The sequence below is a fragment of the Austrofundulus limnaeus genome, unplaced genomic scaffold (genome assembly GCF_001266775.1).
Source record: "Austrofundulus limnaeus strain Quisiro unplaced genomic scaffold, Austrofundulus_limnaeus-1.0 Scaffold441, whole genome shotgun sequence".
Taxonomy (NCBI): domain Eukaryota; kingdom Metazoa; phylum Chordata; class Actinopteri; order Cyprinodontiformes; family Rivulidae; genus Austrofundulus; species Austrofundulus limnaeus.
Genome location: NW_013952843.1, coordinates 1 through 14,531, shown reverse-complemented (window position 1 = coordinate 14,531; position 14,531 = coordinate 1). Strand labels below are relative to the sequence as shown.

The following is a 14,531-nucleotide window of genomic DNA, read 5'->3' as shown; positions in this document are numbered from 1 at the left end:
CCCTGACCCACAGACCCCTCCCTGACCCACAGACCCCTCCCTGACCCACAGACCCCTCCGACAAGAACAGCAGGACAGCAAAAGTCAGGCTTTGGATACACACGCAGGGTGCATCCACCTCGCCAGTGTGAATGTTATAAACATTCACGTTTAAAGTCGGTATTTGTCACGCGCGCGCGGGGGGTGGGTGCGTGCGTGCGTGCGCGGGTGTCTACCGCGGATAACAGAGCAGGCAGGAGGGGGAGGAGGAGGAGAAGAGCAGTGAACTTATTTCTAATTTTATCTGACTTATATAATTTAATTTTTATTGTTTTTATCGTCCTGCAGGCTCTGATGGAAAATTAATTTGAAGCTGAGATTTGTTTTTTACAAAAATCGTTAGATTTACTCTAAAGCAAAATGAGGGAAAATCTGTGTCAATTACAGACATTCTGTTCACGTGAGCAGCTCAGTCAGCACCTGTCAACCTCCAGACACACGACGGAGCGTGTCTGAACCAATCACTTTTGTTGACATTGATCAGCTGACTGATTTAAATACATCTTAACATTCATGAGGTACTTTACATTGACTGTTTATGGTTGAGTGTGGGCGTGTAGAGGGTAGAACCTGAGGTGGGACCTCGTGCGCAAACTCTTGAGGTGCGGCTGTGATTTATAAAGGAAAGAGGCGCAGAAACGTGCGTACGCACTGTTTTATAAATCTGAAATTTTTTTGCATACGCCATTTCTGCCTTTTGGCCGTACGTTCACTTTTAGTATGGTTTCCACGCAATCCTTTATAAATGAGACCCCTGGTCTGTTTGGCTCAGACAGGACTGAACTCATTACATCCACTGATAACATTATGCTCAATCTCATCTGTTGTCTCAAGATGTGTAAGCTGTTGGAGAAATAGTTAAAGGTTACTTTCAGTTACTACCACACCAAAGTTTAGCTCAACATCTGTAAAACTGACAGCGTTGGAGCAATCTGTGTATGTTTGGTAAGGCTGATTTGCTCAGAGGCCTATTGCACAAAAGTCAGATTTCTAAATTCAGGATATGAGCTGTAAGCCGAGGTTGAACTAGCCTCCAACTTGTAAACAGCTGTAATCAGTTGCTCTAACACCAAGCCGCGCTCAATTAGGGTGGTTCATTCAAGTCAGGTGTAAATGGTTTAGGAGTAATGCACGTTCACGGTTTGTTTACTAGACCCACTGGGTGGATCAAAGATTTCCTGATCAGGCATGCGCAGTAAGACACGCGAGTCTCACTTCCTCCAGCAGTTTAATGGTTAATTATGATTCATATGAWGAGATGAAGAGAAACACCGACTGAATGCTGAAATAATTTCAAAAGTAAAAACTCTTTGTGTCACTGAATCTGTCTGCAAGTTATCTGAGATTAACTAACTAAACAAAAATTAAAATGAACAGCTGATCGCTCACTTCAAATGATCGCTGTAGGAAAAGACGAGGAAGGGAAGGTGTCCTCCCCTTCTCTAAAGAGATCTACGTTCAAAACTGCCCAAGCCTACMTGCAACCCACCTCCGTGGTGGAGGTGGGTGTGGCCTGTAGCAGGAACAAAGAAGGGGAGGACTTGTCATATTATTTTATAGACTATTTTAAAGGTGAAGCTGAGGTTAAGTCTTTTTTTAGTTATTCTTTTTCATGGATAATCTGATAAATTAAATAAATATATTTATTCTGTTATATTTTAATGCAAAGATAAAAATAATACATTTAATAAGTGTGAAGAACTGATTTCTGATCAGACACTACATAAATTAGCCATCTTAAAATAAGTGAAAACTACTAGATTAGACCCTTATTCTTTTTCAAATTAATAATAATTAATAATCTGCAGTTTGACAGTTGCACTTGGTAAGACTTCTTGAAGTAAAAAAATAAACTTTTCAGGTTAACAAGATTAATAATCCAACATATTCTGATCTTGTTTAGTATATGGGTCTAAGAACAAGATCAAAAATACTTTTTAGCTGATATAAGACTGTAAAACTTGGTTAGAGGAACATTTTTCTGCAGTAAAGTGACTACACTGCTCAAAAACACTAACAGATTAAATAAGCTTCACTTTAAACCTGGTCAGGACCAGGTTAGTTTCAGAGCACTTGTTACCACAGAAACATAAGTGCTTCCTCTGTCATGCAACCGATTCAAGGCTTAATTAATTTAGGTTTACACCAAAATCCTGGGTTAATCCCTATCCTAGATTTGTGCAATAGGCCTCTGGCAGTCATCCTGAATGGTGTCGACTTCAGAAGTTCATCAGTTGTAGATTCACATCCAGTACTTATTTTCTGAAAGTTTCATTAGAATCTGTCCAGTGAGATATTTTACTAACACTACAGTCAAACACTCACACAGGCAATAACATTATCACCATTTCACCTTTGGTGGTGGAGGTGCGAAGATAAAAATATGGAATACTCCTTTGACTGATTCAGTAATTCAACATGAGTGGTTGCGAGGCTGTGGCTCATATTAAAGTGATCTTTTGAAGTGGGGTTCTGTGGAAAGATATGGACAATATCTTACCTGCTGTAGATAGCTCTTTGAACAACCTCAGTTTAGAGAAACTAGCTTAAAGTTTAATTCGTCCTGATGGTCAAGTGGTCCAAGGCCAACACAGAATACTGCCATTTTAAAATGACTAATTTCTAAAATCTCAAATTGGCATTATGCGGTTCTTTACTCAGAATTTCATGGTTATTTTCCAGCAGAAATAAGATCAGCCTCTAGCTGCAGCACCTACAGGTATAATCTCAGATTTTTTTTTAGAATGTATAAAAAAAGTAACAGTGAAGTCAAGCTTTTTAAAATTTTGTTAAAAAAAAGGAGCCACTTAGATTTATTTTCAGATTGGAATTTGTTTTTAGACAGCAGCAATCCACTTACTCCAGGATTAGCTCATCACTCTGGTCCTAGTTATGTTTCTCTAAATGTTGGTCTTTCAAAGAGCGATCTACAACATTGCTTTAAACATCATTTTATAAAACATATATTTATACCTCTTTACCTAAAATATTGCTGCCTGAATCCAATAATCACTTCTAAAAACTACAGCGCACACTTATATTAAAAAGCTGGAGAACACTAACAAACCTTAACCTATATTTTCTGTCTTGTCCGTATTCAACCATTCTCTGCTTAATCTGAGGCAGATGACAAACCTTGGCATTTTTCCTGGAAAAATGTTTGTTGGTGGACTTATCAAACATGACTCACCCTGAGGGCAAGGCCTCCAGATGCCAGGTTTTCATTTGCTCAGGTCGGGTGTTGGCTACCATTGCAGGGAGATKGACACTAATAACAGTGTTTGGAATTAAGCAGCAAAACCCTAAAATACACACTTACGTCCTGTTGGTCTTGCTGCTCGAGCTGGACCTGCCTCCAATGGTGGGGATTCTCCTGACGATGACAGAGGAGCCTTTGGGGATCAGACCTTCATCGTCCGTGTACTCTGGGAGGAGGGGAAGAATGAAAAAGTTTAAAAACTAGTTTGTTTTAGTTGTGTTCATAAATTTCAAAGTCATTTAGACAGAGAATTACGCGGCAAGAATTACGGCTAGAATCTGTTTTTAGTTCAACCTCCCAAAGAACAAGGACATTTTGAAATTAAGTTTTGTGGAAAGGGTATGAACAACTAATATCTTACCTGCTGTAGATGTTCAAACAATATCAATTTGGAGAAAAATCTTGTCCTACTGAATTGATGAGCCGACGGCTAGTCCAAATGCAGCTACCACCAAAGTGGATTGTTGTCTGCTTAAAACAGCGTTTTTAATGCAAAGAGTTGCTAAGAAATTTTGAAAATTGGAGTCTTTTAAGGACAAGAACAATCCACCTTGGTCTAAGCCTTTCATAGGTTAGTCATTAGCTTGTCAGAATAAAGCTATTTCTCCAAACTGAAATATAGTGATAACAGGTAAGATATTTACTAATCGCACCCATCCAACAGAACCCCGCTTCAGAAAGGATTGGAAACATCCCTTTAAATTCTCCAATGATGACAACTACAAGAAAGCTGTAAATTAGGATTTAAAAAAATAAATAAATAAATCGCTTTTAACGTAAATGTTTAAATATTCGATCAACCATGATAGTTGGAAATTAAATATCCATTGAAGACTTCCTAGATTTGTCTTAATCCAAGTTCCTGACTTTGTTAAATTGTGAAAAAAATATGTGAAAGTACACGAATCCTCAGAAAACAGCAACCTGAGTTTTCACAGCACTGTTGGTCAACTTGAGAGGTTTTCTCAAATGAATGTGCTCATTTTTTTCTGTTATTTTCTAATCTCTAAATCTTAAGGGTGTTTCCTCTCAGTGTTTTCTGAGCAGGTCAGACAGCTTATGGGGGATTTTAAATTTCCTCCACAGGATGCTGACACAACACTAATTACCTTAAATGTGATATTCATGCACCTTTTCTTCTTTTGACGAGTGTAGTTTAGCTCCTGCTTTGAGGGTTACTTTTGATTTGAGTGTGTGTGTGGTTTTATTTAGCCCCCTTTTTTTGGGACAGGATTTTGCTAGTTTTAACCCACATCTCTGCAAATAAAAAACAAAAACAAAAACACTGCTCCACCATCAGGATGTTTAATTAAGAATAAATCCAGCAGGAATGTGGCACCATTCATTTAGAGCCCTTTGTTGTCCTGGTTTGACTTTTCTGGACCTGAAAAAAGGGGGGGACTCTCACCGAACCAGCTGTCAAAGCCGGACCACGTGTTCTCCAACAACCTGCCATTCAGCTGCAAAGGGGGGGAAACACAACTCTTACCACTCCAGAAACAAGTTTTTCGTCATATTTATTTGTTTTTACCTTCTTTGGTTTGCGCGTTTGTGATCTGCAGGTCGCAGTCTCCAGCTCTGAGCTTCTCCCTGCTCATGATCTGCCTCTTCAGGTCACTGAGCGTGACGTGCAGGCCGTCAAACACCGCCGTGTCGTAGCTGAGTTTGGACGAGAATTTATAATGAATATGAATCATGTTTTAAAAAAAGAGTTAACCAAGAAAAAAACCCGGTTCTGAAGTGTCGGGCGGCGGTTCGGCAGGGGGAAGAAACTAGCTGACGTTAGCAGCCGGCTGCGGTGAGGAGCGTCGGTCCGTGTGGGGTGGTCCACCGCTAACAACAAGCTAAAAGTCGGCTGATAAAGTGCCGCTCACAGGATGACATGTCCCGGTTTCTGTCGGAACAGAAGCACAGGGTCGACTCGAACCCTATTTCGTCCGTTTCGAGGCTAATTTTAACTTTTATTCGCGGTGACGCTGCTTTCAATCCGACGAGTTGGCTGACAGAAACCACCAGCTGTTTCCACAAGCAACGGCTCGTCAGCACAGTGCACGCGCCCCTCCCGCGCTGCGTTCAAGGCCTCCCCGTCACACTCCTGATTGTTCACTCAGTGTTTTCTCTTGCTCCACAGCAAAGCGTTCAAATAACTTTCATATTTTTTTGTCCAAAAGTCTTATAATTTATGTTTTACGTATAAACAACGTTCAGGTTTTTTTTAGTCAAGGTTTGTTAGTTACAAATGGTTTCAGCTGGTGAAACATGTAACTGTGTTTTCATTGCTCCAAGGACATGATTTTGTTTGCCAAAAAAAAAAGTCAATTCAATCTCTGTGTTATGTCTTTAAAATTAGGACACAAACTACAAAACACGTCACACTTCTGAGGTAAAAATGGTACACGTCCACTTGGCATTTTTCATTTAGGCATTTATTTATTAGTGGATCTGTAATGTTCACATTTCCCCCCAGAATATATCCATTCTAAATAGGAAGTAAATGCTGGTTATCCAGTACAAAATAGCAATCATATACAAGCACAAATTAACAAAGTTGTGTAGGCTACTGTTTATTTAGCTCAATAATAAGATATATTACCTTTTTACTTGATGTTGGTTTACTGACGCATTTTTTTCCTACATCCCTTGAAGGCATCATTTTGTCTCAATGCAGTGCACCTGTTCTAACTCAAAAGAACAAGTGGATTTAATGTGAGATTGAGAATTACGTGTAAGGCCATAAAATAAACCATTACGTTAACTTTTGCAGTTAATCTATAATGAAATATTTGTTTTATTTCAAATGAACATTTACGTTTTAAAACTGCATCAAAATGCCAGCCCAAGTCTCTTGCAAGCAAGCTTAAAATGACAGAAAAATCTAAACTCTTGAAAAAAAGGCAAATACAATAAAACAAAAAACCACAACATAGTTTGATGTCACTTCACTAAAAATTACAGTTGCTAATTTGTTATGTTTGTGTACTACCAAAAAACATCCACCAGAGAGCAACAAAACACCACTAAAAAACAACAGAGTCTCGATAGTCTATTTTCTTTAGCAAATTTAGTATTTTTCGACAAAGAAAAACGTGTCCAGAGAGTTTCAGTATCATATTTCCAAGATCAAACATGCTAAGTTACTGTTTTACAATGAAAGAAATCTAGTAATTTAATTTCTGACAATACAATACAGATTTTTATCTACATACTAAGTGTGAATGCTTTACATTCACTGTTAAAATATAAATTTAGATTATTTGAACATTAGCTGCCATTATCACTATGTTGTTAGTARAGGTGTGATAGTTACATTTGAATGATTGAATTAGCAACACCGTTATTTAGTCATTAAAAGAACAATTATTTTATTTTTTGAGAGTTTCAGTTAATATGTTGGAAAGCCCAAATGGATGGAATTGCCATGCATTAATATACCATTTTTTTTTTTAGTAAAACTAGGTACCTGCATGGGGGGAAAATAATGAAAGGCCTAACATTCTTTCAACAAATGCATTTCAACTGCTGCCTTTCATGCCTATGTATGAAAAAATGTAAGTTTAAGTGAGTTTTTAATTAAGAAAAGATCATAATTTCCGAGGTGAGGCGATACAACCCAATGCTCTGAAATCCACTGTGGATAGAATGACAGATCGAAAAACTGGGAGCTTGGAAGAGGAAGAGGATTTGAGCATGTATGCCTGGAACATTTCAGAAAGGTATGGTGGAGATGAAAGTGAGGAGGAAACTAATAAACTCAGTGTTATGGTTGACAGGAAGCCAGTGGAGTTATGGTATGTGACAAACATCACATAATTTTGTCCTCAGCCTCAAGTCGTGCTCCCCTTCTTGGCTAAAGTCACCGGGCAATTTTTTTTGCCCCCCTCACCATTATTACGTGATTGGTCAGAAGTTCGTGGGCATCTTTATTTATGCAGAAAAACCCTCAGACAGCAATGGCAGCATTTTGCTTCAACTACTCTGCTTCCAGAAGCCAACTATTGTGCGTCAAAACAGCGTGAACAGCCGTACAGAAAGTCTTTAACACTTCCAGACACTTATAATGTTTGTCAAATGGCCAAAAACTCATGGATGGAGAAAGCGCAAACATTGTGCACAGAGGAACCTGTCTGCCAAAAAGTGTTGTGCCCTATCTGTGATAGATTTGTGGCCAAACGGTGGACACAGGAGTGCTGTCTCGAGGTGCTGTTACAGTGGGAAGGGTTTCCCAGGAACTCCGCACTGTGTCTTGTGGACCCTGAAAGGTGTGTATGAAAATGAATGTTTCACACACGTGACTGTGCATTGACTGTTTGGTTTCAGATGGAACAGGCTGGGCCCTTGAAGAGAGCAGGATTCAAAAGTTCTTATCTTTTCCAAAACAGCCAAATACAATAGGTGTAAGAAAATGAATTCATAGCAGTGAGGCAAATAGGTTGTTGTCTGTGTATTGGTAACATTTCTGAAAATACTTTATATTGAAACTATGGTCTCTTTTGATGTTACATCACTCTTTACGTGCGTTCCTGTTGATAAGGCAGTGGATGTGGTCTGTGCAAGATTAAAATCAGACACCACTCTCAGCAGCAGAACCACACTTTKCACAGAACAAGTGTGCCKASTCCTCAWACTGWGCCTGGAGTCAACCTACTTCACGTACGGGGGGCAATATTATAGGCAGAAACATGGGTGTGCCATGGGATCCCCAGTTTCTCCTATTGTTGCAAACCTGTACATGGAGGAAGTGGAAAAGAGAGCCTTGATGTCCTTTTCAGGGGTGCCACCGAGCCATTGGTTCAGATACGTTGACGACACCTGGGTTAAAATGAAAGCCCAGGAAGTCCAACATTTCACTGATCACATCAACTCTGTGGATGAACATATAAAGTTCACATGAGAGGATGTAAAAAATGGCAGGTTGACATTCCTGGATTGCGATGTCTCGGTTTTGGATGGAGGACGGTTGGAAACTGGCGTATATCGTAAGCCCACCCACACAGACCAATATTTGTGTTTTGACTCCCACCACCCACTGGAACACAAGTTAGGAGTGATCAGGACTCTGTACCACAGAGCAGACAGTGTCCCTACAAACCCAGGAGCCAGGCAGAAAGAGAAATCTCACACAAGACAGGCCCTGGAGCAGTGTGGTTATCCTGACTGGGCTTTCCTGAAAGCAGACAGGAAACAGACAGGATTCCACGCAACCTTCAGGTGAAAATGAAGACCCCAAACCCAGACCCAAACCAGTGGTTATTCCATATGTTGCGGGTGTTTTGGAGAAACTGAGACGTTTATTTTCTAAACATGATGTCCCAGTGGCTTTCAAACCCCAAAACACATTACGGCAAAGGCTGGTTCACCCCAAAGATCCGGTGCCCCGGCACAAACAGAGCAATGTTGTATATGCTGTTAAGTGCCAGGAGGACTGTGACCAGTTATACATCGGGGAAACAAAGCAGCCACTGTTCAAAAGAATGTCCCAACACAGACGAACTACATCTAATGGCCAGAACTCTGCAGTTTTCACTCATTTGCAGGCCAGCGGTCACTCTTTCAGAGATGAGGATGTTCTCTTTCTTGATAGAGAGGAACGTTGGTTTGAGAGAGGAGTAAAAGAAGCCATTTTTGTAAAGAAAGACCGTCCGTCATTAAACAGAGGTGGAGGCCTACGTTTTCAGTTGTCCCCCTCCTACAGTGCGGCTATTGCCAGTATCACTCCACCCCCTGTTAACAATAGGTGTTAATTAGGTGTCAACGATAGCCATGTGATGTGAGTATCAGTCACATGGAGGCAGGGCTTAAAGGCCTGAATTTTGCCTGAAACTCTCAGACTGAAGAAGTCTCTTYGAGGAGAGACGAAACGTTTCATTAGAGAAGAACCCGTCCAGAAGACCTATACAATTTTTTTCTTTTTGATTTTTACCTGGATTACTGAGATGCATCAGGACACACTTTATACTGTTGGTAGGGTAAAGAAATAGTTTTAAAAAAGGCATGGTACCCAGCACTGAGTCCTGGCGAACATCAATAATAAGTAGGAAGGGTTGGACACTTTGAAGGTGAGTTCAGTCAGAGAGGCTTGATGCAGACCTGAAAGCCAAAATGTTAATATAAAGAAAGTTGCTTATGGGCAATTGTTGAAAAGAAAACCTGCGACATCATCCAGGTTTTTGGGGGACGCCATTGAGAAGCTGACTGTGAGCTGATTGGCTGGATTCAGATAAACGAAGCGATAAGAAGAACACACGTGAGAAGACTGTTCTGCTCTCAGTCTGTTTGTGCCTGCTCTGCTCAGAGGAAGGATTTGCCCTATCTTTCTTAGTGCACCATTGTGAGAGCAGTGGGTGGATGAAAAGATGCAGAAGGAAAGAAAAAGCGAGGGAGAGGATGAAAGGGAAGCAGCTTGCCTTTAAACTGACGTTCTGCTTATCACGACATGATAGAATAAATGTATGTTCAGAGAATTAACCATCAAAGAGCTGCTCAGAAACAATTACTTTCTGAATTTTGTGTGCTTTTATTTGAATTTTTGCATCTTTAAACTGTGGAATATGGCATGCTAAAATGGGAGCACATTTCTCTGTAGTGTGAATATGGATTTTTTTTTCCTGTGGAAAAAAAGCATCAGTAGATTTAATGTAAAAATTGACGGTGTCTCTGGTCAAAACACTTCCTCCAGATGGTGCATACAGTGGTCCATTCAAAACTAGAGAGAGCAGAGTTTCAAGCTTTAAAACTGTATGAGATGCTTTGTTTATGAGAGCTAAAGTCGTATGCAGGTTAAACTCACTCCCCTCCCATATGCCGGTTTRTAGGGTTTGTAATGTTTTTTTGGGGTTTGCAAGAAGTTCCAGGTTTAAATCCCAGACGAGCCCCCAAATATGTTGTAGTCCGAARATCTAAGAGTTTGACCCAGGACACACAACATTTGCAGTTTAGAGTATGTTTTGTTTTAACAATGTTTGTTGGGGTGGCTGTGGCAGAGTGGTTAGGGTGAGTCATCCTGGAACCGGAAGGTCACCGGTTTGATCCCCCGTCCAGCTGTCTAAGTTGTGTCTTTGGGCAAGACGCTTCACCCCAATGCCTCTAATGTGTGTCCCATCAGTGTATGAATGTGATTGGCACTGATTAGTCTCCATAGTTGATAGAACATGTTAGCTTTGTAGAGACCTAATAGAGTGCTGRGTGAATGGGTAAATGAGGGCACAGATTGTAGTGTGAAGAGCTTTGAGTGTCCTGGATGGATAGAAAAGTGCTATACAAGTACAGTCCATTTACCATTTAACKAGAACTAGTCTGAACAAAAAGGAGAACTGGGAGCCCTGGCTAAAATGTGTTTATATGAATGGGAGCGAGTCGGGAGACCAYCACCAACATCTACTGTATCCTCTGGCCTCCCTCTCTCTCTGAGCAAACATAGCCTGTTAAACTCTCTATACCAAACTGTTGTGACAAAAAAAACCAGAGGTAATAAGTAAGATGTTAAGATGACAGCAAAAATCACAGGGTTTTGGTTTGCCTAATATTAAAGGGAATGTACACAAAATCCACTTTTTAGCCATCAAATACATTTTGTTGTGTACTTGGAGTCTCTAGTGCAGAAAATTTGAATTGAGTCGCTCCCCATGTTGCAAATATTGTCTGTTTGATCTTCTGTTTTTGACATCTTTTAATTAATTTGTGAAAAAAATGTTTCTGCGCCACAGAGACGTTATCCCCTCTCTCAAAATTTGTGAACCCGTCTGGAAGCAGTTGCTTTTGTCTCAGGATGATGACATCTTAACAAGAGACATGCACCAATGGGGGGAAAAACTCCTATTCTGAAATAATTAAATATAAACTTTATCACTTAGCTGCAACATTTCAAATTTAACTTTTACATTTAGATTTATGATTTATTACATGTGCTGTTTTAACATTAAAATTTAACATTTAGTACAAATGAGCAAAATGTAAGAACTGTGGGCTAAATGACAAAACGTTGGTGGAAAAAATTTGACACTGAGAAAGTGAGCTAAAAATGAAGAAAGTAAGTGACATTTTTTTAAACATTTTATTTCACACTTGGTGCCCCATTTATTGGGTGCAACATCTGAACCAGGAAGTGAGCTGCCAATCAGAAGTGCCAAATGGAGATCCAGCAGTTCCCAGCACCATCTAGACAAAAAGAGACAGATGGGAAGGAAAGGAGGAGAGACTAGAGCAGGCTGGAATCTTAACAAAAAGTGTTAAGTGAAAAGACAAAAAAAAGTTTAAAGTGTGTAAAATGTTGTGTTTTTGTGCATGTTGCTCAGGCTTCTATTCTCACTTTTGTCACAATTTTAAAAAGTGTTTTATTTTCCCTTCCCCATCTCTGAGACTTTTAGTCTCTCCAGTTTTCAGCATGTCCTTGTTTTTCCCTTCTATTCCTCCACCTTTCGTTCTCAGTCTTCTGCTTGAACAACGTTCAAACCTCCAAGGTTTTTTTTCACACTTAAAAATGCCCTAAGTGTTACTCCACTCAAAGCATACAGAAACAGGCACTCACACATGTGCATGGATGAGCCAGAGTGCTCCTTACTCACAGTTTGTCCTTCTCAGAGAGCAGAGTCTCTCTTTCATAAAACATGTCCAACCAGTCTGCTGGTGGTATGACGRCAAGTGTCTCTAAATTCAAGGTAAGTTCTGAGCACTGTAACATGACAAAAGGAAATGGTTTTATTTGCTTTCTAGTGTTTTTTTTTGTCAGAATGCACCTGTCAACTGAAGTTCTGTGAGCATCCCAGTCCAGCTCTAATGACTTTCCCACTGATCCCACGGCAAGGCTGACATTTGCAGTTGACCTCATTGATATWACATCAGTGGATGAGAATAGTTTGCTGTGTCTCATGACTCATTACTTTGATTAAAATGATTTATAATGACACCACTGAGGTGACAGTATTGATCAGGGCTGTTGTTGCAATCAGCACACACACTCTAAAAATGAAATGTTGGATTTACTTAACCATGTCATGTTACCTGGTTCCACTTGACTGAGTTGAGTAAATTCAAAGCAACATACTCATGTTCTTTGGCTAAAAAACTGGTATATTGCTTTGAATTTATTCAACTCAGTTAAGTGGAACCAGGTAACATAACATGGTTAAGTAAATCCAACATTTCATGTTTTACAGTGCAGAGCATTTATAAGTGTTTATTTAATATAAAATATATTTAAATTTGCAAAGTGACTGCTTCAACTTTTGTTTTCACATTGTAATSTCAACTCCTAAGAGCCAAAATGGCATAACTGAAAAGTTTTATCTTCAGACCTTGTATAGGAATTGTATGATGATAGTTGCAGCCCTTTTGGAAACATCTTGATGTCTGCTTCCTGCTGGGACTTCTCAGTGTCTTTTGTAGACTATTATCAGAGTGGGACATTTTCTTTTTTTTTTTTTRTTTTTTGGCTGGTGGAGCTGAGGACAGCAGTATCATGCTGCTTGATGAAGCGTTTTAAAACAAAACAAAAAGGCAGAGGAGAGAACAGCAGTGAAGTGTTGGGGTTCCAACGAGGAAACACTGATAACGCTCTCAATTGTTGGGGTAGAGGAGATGGGGAGGGACAAATTGGCTCAGAGGCAATTCAGAAGAACAAAAGTAGAGTCACACACACACACACACACACACACACACACACAAAGATTTTCTCATGATCCATCAGAAACTTTCATCTGTATAATGACGACGAGGCCCTCCATCCATGACATATTCATGAGGTGAACCTGAGCTTTACAAATAGTTCCACTCAGAGGACATATACTCTCTGGGCTTCTATTATCTTATATGCAGATCATTTCTATCAGGTCTGAACATAGGGAAATTAAAAATAAAGTGATTTTATCATTAAAAACAAAAAAAAAATACATCCATTTACTAGGCAAGTACTATGTACAACATGTCAACACTGAGTACATAACCAGCACTTTACCTGGTATGTACCTGCTAATTATTAGGTACATTACCATGATGTACATACACTTTAATACAGTACATACCCTATATTTTCAGCATGCACCTTTTAAGCACTAGGTAAATACATAAGTACAGGATAACAAGTCAATTTATAATACTACCACTCAGCCCCATTCAGTTGGTGCCATGTTTGTACAAATATCAGGTATCTACTGTGTAAGTCCCTGGTTCAACCCTGGTACATGTGGAGCTATATTGTGTATTGTCATGTATCCAATAAAGCAAAAATTGTGTTCCTTTTAGTGGTCCTGATATGATTTGCCAGAAGTGTTACATGCAAGGGCCGGCAACACATAAAGCAAACCACAACTGGAATGCAGACAGACACGAGGAGCTTCAGTAACTAAAACTTATTTTTATTAAAACAAAACCAAAAGAGGGACATGGTAACAAGCTTACAAAAACTGGAGGACAAATGACAAGCAGCACACGGAGCACATGAAGGCACGAGGAGGACCAGACATGGAAAGGTGAAATGCACAATGCTCCGCTGAGGAATGGATGCAGGCAGAGAAACTGCATGAACTGAAGCTGTAYGTAAAGACAGCTGAGCTGAGACAGGGTGCAGGTGTGTGGGTGAGAAAGAACTGACAGAGAAATGGCTGGTGGCACAGAGGGAACACAAAGGTTGAACAAATGAGAACACAATGCAGACTAACATGAGAACAAATAAATAAATAAGTAAATAAAACCATCCTAAGTGCCCAAACATGAGCAGACTACTGTGGATATAAGTTCTAAAACACTGAAACAAACAAACAAACAAACAAACAAAAAAGCAAAACCTATTTGTTTCACACATTCCATAAAAATGTTATTAAATCTCTTGTCATTTCTTTAAAAATATACATTTTGTCAAGGGGAAAAAAAAGCCAATTATGGTTTTAAAAGACACTGAAGAAGAAAAAAAAAACAGTTTTATAAAGAAAATCCCAAGAGTTTTAACAAAAAAAGTGTCTGGAGTTCTTTATTTTTTATTCATTCCTACTGATCAAACGATTGATTAAACCATCTTTTTTCACATAAGATGATCTTTGTATAACACTCTGCCATAAACTTTCATAATATTTGAATCTTATTGATCTAATTATGTGTATCTGAATGCATTGTTTAAGGCTTTAAAGGGAAATGTGTGAATCCTTGTCAAGTAACCTAAAAAAATACATTTAGAATTAGTTAAAACCATTTTTTCTTCCCTATTTAACTGGATTGTAAATACAGTAATAAATTAAAGTTTTTA

The 14,531-nt window shown here is 39.3% G+C and overlaps 1 protein-coding gene across 2 annotated transcripts; it reads right to left on the bottom strand.

Moving 5' to 3' along the window:
- Nucleotides 1-3,339: 3,339 nt before the first annotated feature.
- LOC106529409 (E3 ubiquitin-protein ligase RBBP6) lies at nt 3,340-5,378 on the bottom strand. Of its 2 annotated transcripts, XR_001311637.1 has the most exons (3): nt 4,830-4,921; nt 4,707-4,758; nt 3,382-3,464 (listed from the first exon to the last, which is right to left on the bottom strand). XR_001311637.1 is itself a non-coding variant. In XM_014024825.1 (2 exons), exons 1-2 carry the CDS (start codon nt 4,993-4,995, stop codon nt 3,355-3,357), a joined length of 276 nt encoding a protein of 91 aa, XP_013880279.1. In that variant the 5' UTR covers nt 4,996-5,378; the 3' UTR covers nt 3,340-3,354. The 2 variants fall into 2 exon arrangements, 1 of the variants encoding a protein (XP_013880279.1); XM_014024825.1 differs by lacking the exon at nt 4,707-4,758 and having other exon boundaries at nt 3,340-3,464; nt 4,830-5,378.
- Between the last annotated feature and the right edge of the window lie 9,153 nt (nt 5,379-14,531).